A 7,500-nucleotide genomic window follows, 5' to 3' on the forward strand; every position below is an offset into this window, starting at 1 on the left:
GGCAGGATACACCCTGGACGGAGTGCCAACTCATCACAGGGCACACACACACACACACACACACACACACACACTACGGACAATTTTCCAGAGATGCCAATCAACCTACCATGCATGTCTTTGGACCGGGGGAGGAAACCGGAGTACCCGGAGGAAACCCCCGAGGCACGGGGAGAACATGCAAACTCCACACACACAAGGCGGAGGTGGGAATCGAACCCCCGACCCTGGAGGTGTGAGGCGAACGTGCTAACCGCTAAGCCACTGTGTCCCGTTATTTTTGTTTTAAAGGCACTGGAATAGTCCTAGAAGAACCTGGTGTCAGATTTCATCCTGGGGGTGTTTACATGAGTGTCCAGCAGGGGGCGGTGTTTTTTAACTTTCTGTTAACAGCGTGGACCTGATGGTAAGGAATACACAAGATTAAACCCTGAACTAATCACGGATCTGAATAAACAAACATCTCGGTGACGTTCTGGAGACCATCTCGAGTCTCAGATGTTCTAAACCTTGTTTTCATCCTTCGTTCTCTAATTATTAGGAAATAATCACAGTACATGATGTTTGTTTGTTTGTTTGTTTGTTTGTTTGTTGTATGAGTGAATATTAGGAACAGCTCAGTTTGTGTAAAGAATCATGTGTTTAATGAGAACAAAAGAGAAACCAAAGCAGGAAGTGTTGCCCATATAAGGACAAAAGAAAGAGGGGAAAGATTATAACAGGAAATCGGAGCAATTCATGTTTCTGACTGTTGGATTATTATTAATAAAAGAAGCTGCTGTTTTTTTTTAAGTGCAGTGAATGTTCATGCTCACGGATTCAGAGGTCAAGGCTGAAGGAAGGATGGAAGGATGGAAGGATCCTCAGTACAGGTCACCAGGTGAAAGCTTTTACTCTGTAATAGAACATGTGAGTCCAGCAGATTTTGTATGTAATATCCAGAACATTATTTAGATCAGATGTTTATAGATCTGACTTCGGCGTCCTCTCGGCCGTAGCTGTCGTTTCTGTCCTCCTCTGTTTGCCTCGTGCCCTCATGCTTTTTGACTCGGTTCCCCTTCACACATTAACACGTCGCTGGTACCCTGTGACTCACCCGCAGTGCCGATCCTGACGATCATGACGATCCTGACGCTTGCACAAGACGACAGAAACAGCAACATGTCACAAGCAGAATGAAGAAACTGTCTGGGGTTATCATGTCTTTATTTGTCTCTACTGCAAGCAGGAAAATCCTCATCAGACTTTCTATTATTTATTTATCTATCTATCTATCTATCTATCTATCTATCTATCTATCTATCTATCTATCTATCTATCTATCTATCTATCTATTTATTTATTATCCTGACCCTGGTACTTTAATAGTATAAACAGATTTGATTTGATCTCAGATTTTTATTAAAACTGAGTGATGTGTCTGTATTCATGTGATATAAAAACACTCATAGTTACCGTGTGTGTGTCTGTGTTTGTTTGTGTGTGTCTGTGTTCATTTGTGTGTGTCTGTGTTTGTTTGTTTGTGTGTGTGTGTGTGTCTCTGTGTTTGTTTGTGTGTGTGTGTGTGTCTGTGTTCATTTGTGTGTGTGTGTGTGTGTGTCTGTGTTCGTTTGTGTGTGTGTGTGTGTCTGTTTTTGTTTGTGTGTGTGTGTGTCTGTCTTCGTTTGTGTGTGTGTGTGTTTTTGTGTGTGTGTGTCTGTGTTCATTTGTGTGTGTGTGTTTGTGTTCGTTTGTGTGTGTGTGTTTGTGTGTTTTTCGTGTATTTTTGTGTTTGTTTGTGTGTGTGTGTGTGTGTGTGTGTGTGTGTGTGTGTGTTTGTGTGTGAGAGGAAATCTCTAAATATTGTGTAAATGATGATGATGATGATGATGATGATGATGAAGTGCAGAAACCTACAGTATAGCAACAGTAACTCTACATGAATGGGACTGAGGTTATGATTTTTTGCTAAAACAAACTGCTGTAAGTATCAGTGACAAACAGGAAACGTTGCCCATATATGGAAACTAAGTGATAATAAGGAGTTTGATTGGTGGCTTGTTTTATTTATTTAAAATGTAAAAAGTTTAGATGTTTTTCTGGTCTGAGACTCGTTAAAGATGTAGTGATGCAGAAGAGACGTCGCTCGTCAAACCCACAGGTCCGGCATCAGATCCCGAGGAAGGACACGGGTACGGCGGCGGTGGATCGCGTGTACAGGTACGAGCAAGTGTTCACTCAGAGGTGTGTGTCATCTCTCACATGAACATGCGTCTTCTGAAACGATTCTCCTGATCTCAGGTAGCTTGTGTATGAAAACGCAGCGATGCGGTAAAATGCTTTAGATTAGAATCGGTATAAAGTCTTTACAAACGGAAGGAAACACGAGACCAGACGGATGTTAACCGACAGAACGATTTAATCTTGTATTAGTACCATGTTCTTCATCATGAACTCATCAGCGATCCACACAAAAGCAGTCAGAAGTTAAAAGCAGGTTCGTTTCTTTCCCCCGATTACAGTATTTAAATGCGGACAGTTTCTACACATCGTCCTCTTTATAAATGATATTTATTAAATTATCCTCTAAAGAACTTAGCGTTCGCCGAAGCAGGAATACAAACGGAAAGTTTTCTAGCGTTCGGCTCGCTCGACTAGACTCGAGCTGAAACCTAAACAAATATCTAAAGCACTTAAAGGGAAAGCAGTTATACAGTGTGTACATTCTCTTCTGCTGGAGGTTATAAGACCTGACAATATGATGACCGGAATGTTTCAGGTGTTCTTTAATTTTGTGCTCTGAGGTTCGACCAAAGCAGCCGAGAGACTTGGCCGGAGTCTTCCAGGACGTTCGGTACATCTGGTTCTGTTCAGGTGCAGCAGCAGAACTGATGATGAGGTTAAAGAGATCCCTCAGAGGAAGCTGTTCTCGCTGGAAACGTAGGAGAAGCCGCTGAAGGCGTTGGAGCTGCTGGTGGCCAGACTGGTGCTCAGCTCAGGAGTACGACCCACGGAGTTGGGCACCATCTCTCTAGTGAACTCTGGGTCGATGTTCTGGAGGTCAGACGGGCCTCTCTGGGGAAGTGAAGAAACAGGGATAACGGTCAACAGAACGACTGACAGAGAACTACAACCTGCAGGATACAACCTCCATCAGCAGGATTAAACACCATCATCTCACCACATTGGGGTTGTACGGTGGATCGAGACGCTTGTGGTAAAGATCATCCCAGTTAATAGGGCTGAAGAAAATGTGGTTCTTAATCTCCAGCTGCAAAAAAAACAAAAGACATGTCAGATAAATCAGCACAGCTGGAGAACAGCTGGGTAATAACTCACAGGTCCAGATGAAGCCAGACGTCATGTTTCATACCGACTGAAACCCAGTGAGATCTAATGTACATGTTCAGCTCATGACTACGTGATTCCGTGATATGAACCTGAGCTCAAAACATTCAGAACTTCTCTTTCAAAGCTCTAAATGGCCGAGATCAGACACGTACCAGACTTCTGATTTGGAATGTGGGGTTTTTTTGATGGAAGTTTAAAGTCAAAATAGCGATGCAGTCGTTTTAGTCCTTTAGAACACACAACATTCTGTCTGCATGGAAAAGGACAACAATTTGACACGTAAGTCTACAGAAAGTCCGAGTCACCTGATGAGTCAGATCTGAAGCACAATAAAATAAATACGTCTCGTCTGGCAGGACGTAAATACGCCAAACAGGAGCAATGTAGCAGCTTGTGTATGTGTTGTGTATATGTTGTGTATGTGTTGTGTATATGTTGTGTATGTGTTGTGTATATGTTGTGTATGTGTTGTGTATATGTTGTGTATGTGTTGTGTATATGTTGTGTATGTGTTGTGTATGTGTTGTGTATATGTTGTGTATGTGTTGTGTATATGTTGTGTATGTGTTGTGTATATGTTGTGTATGTGTTGTGTATGTGTTGTGTATATGTTGTGTATGTGTTGTGTATATGTTGTGTATGTGTTGTGTATGTGTTGTGTATATGTTGTGTATGTGTTGTGTATGTGTTGTGTATATGTTGTGTATGTGTTGTGTATATGTTGTGTCTGTGTTTGTTATATGTTGTGTCTGTTTGTTTCTTGTTGTGTCTCTGTTTTGTATCTGTTGTGTCTCTGTTGTGTATGTGTTGTGTCTCTGTTGTGTATGTGTTGTGTATGTGTTGTGTATATGTTGTGTATGTGTTGTGTATATGTTGTGTATGTGTTGTGTATATGTTGTGTATGTGTTGTGTATATGTTGTGTATATGTTGTGTATATGTTGTGTATGTGTTGTGTATGTGTTGTGTATGTGCAGTGTATGTGTTGTGTATGTGTTGTGTATATGTTGTGTATGTGTTGTGTATGTGCAGTGTATGTGTTGTGTATATGTTGTGTATGTGCTGTGTATGTGTTGTGTATATGTTGTGTATGTGTTGTGTATGTGTTGTGTATGTGCAGTGTATGTGTTGTGTATATGTTGTGTATATGTTGTGTATATGTTGTGTACGTGTTGTGTATATGTTGTGTATGTGTTGTGTATGTGCAGTGTATGTGTTGTGTATGTGTTGTGTATATGTTGTGTATGTGTTGTGTATATGTTGTGTATGTGTTGTGTATATGTTGTGTATGTTCTGTGTATATGTTGTGTACGTGTTGTGTATATGTTGTGTATGTGTTGTGTATGTGTTGTGTATGTGTTGTGTATATGTTGTGTACGTGTTGTGTATATGTTGTGTACGTGTTGTGTATATGTTGTGTATGTGTTGTGTATGTGTTGTGTATGTGTTGTGTATATGTTGTGTATGTGTTGTGTATGTGTTGTGTATGTGTTGTGTATGTGTTGTGTATGTGTTGTTTATATGTTGTGTATGTGTTGTGTATTTGTTGTGTATGTGTTGTGTATGTGTTGTGTATGTGTTGTGTATGTGTTGTTTATATGTTGTGTATGTGTTGTGTATGTGTTGTGTATGTGTTGTGTATGTGTTGTGTATGTGTTGTGTATGTGTTGTGTATATGTTGTGTATATGTTGTGTATGTGTTGTGTATGTGTTGTGTATGTGTTGTGTATATGTTGTGTAAAATAAATAAATATTTATTGTGTGATAAACGTTGTCAGACCGTGAACCAGTTTGTGTACGTTTTTACTCACAAAGTCGGCGATGGCCCCTAACCGGCGGTGCTGGTCTTTCTGCAGAAGTCCATGCAGCAGGTGACACACTGCGTCTGATTTCCCTGGAGGTATCTGCAGGGGTTTGTGTAAGATGGCGTCGTACATCTCTGCTACATCGCGGCGGTAGAATGGAGGCTGGAGGTGATGTAGATTATTATAGTCAGACTTCAAAGGGAAATGTCTGGATTATTGGGAGCTTTTTCCATGCACTAGGACTTACGAGGCTAAAGAGCATCTCGTACAGCACGGCACCGAGGCACCACCAGTCCACCGTGCGGTCGTAAGGCTCCTTCCGCAGCACCTCTGGAGCAAGATACTACAAGGAGAAAGCGCCGATGTTGTGGTGAGGTGACGACAGACGGACGGGAAATAAACAGAGTTACACTTCACATGCTGCTCACCTCCGGTGTTCCACAAAACGTGCTTGTGGTGGCTTCTGCTTCCAGACCTTCTTTACACAGACCAAAATCAGTCAGCACCACGTGGCCCTGAGGAGGAGAAAAGAGAAAGGAAGCACGTAAGTGAAGCCCATTAGAACCTGTAGAACAAACGGAGCTGATTTGCATATTATGTACATAATAAAGTATCTAATTACCATATGAGTCATTGTGTGTTAATGGAGACTCGTTGTGTCCAGTCTTGTTTACACGGTCGTGTGTTTGTAGCAGGAAACGTTTCTACATGATGGTGTGTGACTTTGTTACATCAGACTTTCCACAGACCTGCATGTGTTTGTTTCTGATGGTCCATCATGTGTCCATTTAACCCATATGACTATATTTCTATTTATTTATTTATTTGTTTGTTTGTTTGTTTGTTTGTTTGTTTGTTTGTTTGTTTGTTTGTTAATCAGGAGTGTTTTAATAAGGAGTGTGTTAATAAGGAGTGTGTTAATAAGGAGTGTGTTAATAAGCAGTGTGTTAATAAGGAGTGTGTTAATAAGGAGTGTTTTAATAAGGAGTGTGTTAATAAGCAGTGTGTTAATAAGGAGTGTGTTAATAAGGAGTGTTTTAATAAGGAGTGTGTTAATAAGGAGTGTGTTAATAAGGAGTTCGTTAATAAGGAGTGTGTGAGTTTATATCAGTTTGGCTAAAAGAGAGCTGTAAGTAGAATCTGATTACATAAATATAAATGAAACGTGTGTGTGATTAAAATCTGATCAGGACAAAAATCGCAGAAACGATCAGACAAGACAAAGACATTCTCTAGCAGTCAGTTAGCTCCAAGATAAAGAAGTTCCTCACCTGTGCATCTAACAGGATGTTCTCCGGCTTCAAATCCCTGAAAGTCAGTAAAGACGTCACTGAGCGCTGAGCGAGAGCACGAGGTTTAACAAAAGAAGGAAAAAGGGAGGATTAAAGAAGGACGTGTTTTACACACTTACTGTACCTGTAAATGATGTTGAGGGAATGCAGGTAACCGATGGCGCTCGCCACCTCGGCCGTGTAGAAACGAGCTCGTGCTTCTGAGAAACATCGCTCTCTCTGGAGGTGGAAGAATAACTGGAAACCAGCAAAACAACGACGATTAGTTTTATTAGTTAGCGGATTTATCCGGATAGTTAACCGTTTTATCTGGGTTTAAATTTCGGGTTCATGAGGATTCGCCGTTATAGGACTCAACCTCTCCTCCGTTAACGTAGTCGAGGACGAAGTAAAGCTTCTCCGAGGTCTGAAAGGAGTAATGAAGGCCGACGAGGAAGGGATGCTGCAGGCTCTTCAGGAGAACGTTCCTCTCAGCCATGATGTTCTTTTGCTGGAAGACACACAGGACATTTCAGAGCCCAACTTTAAGACTTTTGCTGAGTTTGTCCTGAGTTTGTACAAGTCACTACTGTAGAATTGATCGTGTGTGTGTGTGTGTGTGTTGCTGTTCGAGTGAATATGAGCAGTGTGTTCAATAAGTTTTATTAATGGGAGTGTTTAATACCTTTAGGGCTTTTTATCTGTTTGTCTTTAATCTGTTGTCAGTATAAAAAAAACTGTTCGAAAAAATACTGTTTCCCCCTTTTATTGAAGTTAAAGTTTAAATGAAAAACTCAGTTCATGTTAGTACGAATAAATAGTAAGTAAACTTCTCCTCTGACCCGAAGATATATATATCCTGCACTTGCTATATCCTGCACTTGTGTGTGTATATATAGGATAGAGTGTGTATATATACATTCCTGCACAATGAAGTTGAATCTAATCTCATCTAATCTACAGATGTGGGAAAACTTACAGCTTTTATCTCGGACTGTTACAAAATGCTAAAACTGGAGACTCCTTCATGAAACGCCACAAAAACATGTTTCTGCTAACAGGAATCTTCATATCCATGACCTAGTAATACATTTAT

At 40.7% G+C, this 7,500-nt stretch overlaps 1 protein-coding gene across 1 annotated transcript in view; it reads right to left on the bottom strand.

Moving 5' to 3' along the window:
• Window positions 1–2,380: 2,380 nt before the first annotated feature.
• The window catches only part of sgk2a (serum/glucocorticoid regulated kinase 2a), an 11,408-nt gene continuing 6,288 nt past the window's right edge, over window positions 2,381–7,500 (bottom strand). The window contains exons 6-13 of the mRNA XM_027157185.2: window positions 6,784–6,915; window positions 6,550–6,662; window positions 6,405–6,441; window positions 5,562–5,648; window positions 5,381–5,476; window positions 5,140–5,295; window positions 3,161–3,250; window positions 2,381–3,054 (exon numbers count right to left, since the gene is read on the bottom strand). Coding sequence (XP_027012986.1) covers window positions 2,893–3,054; window positions 3,161–3,250; window positions 5,140–5,295; window positions 5,381–5,476; window positions 5,562–5,648; window positions 6,405–6,441; window positions 6,550–6,662; window positions 6,784–6,915 — 873 coding nt within the window. The 3' untranslated portion in view covers window positions 2,381–2,892. The remainder of the gene's footprint in view (window positions 3,055–3,160; window positions 3,251–5,139; window positions 5,296–5,380; window positions 5,477–5,561; window positions 5,649–6,404; window positions 6,442–6,549; window positions 6,663–6,783; window positions 6,916–7,500) is intronic.

The sequence above is a fragment of the Tachysurus fulvidraco genome, chromosome 23 (genome assembly GCF_022655615.1).
Source record: "Tachysurus fulvidraco isolate hzauxx_2018 chromosome 23, HZAU_PFXX_2.0, whole genome shotgun sequence".
Classification (NCBI taxonomy): domain Eukaryota; kingdom Metazoa; phylum Chordata; class Actinopteri; order Siluriformes; family Bagridae; genus Tachysurus; species Tachysurus fulvidraco.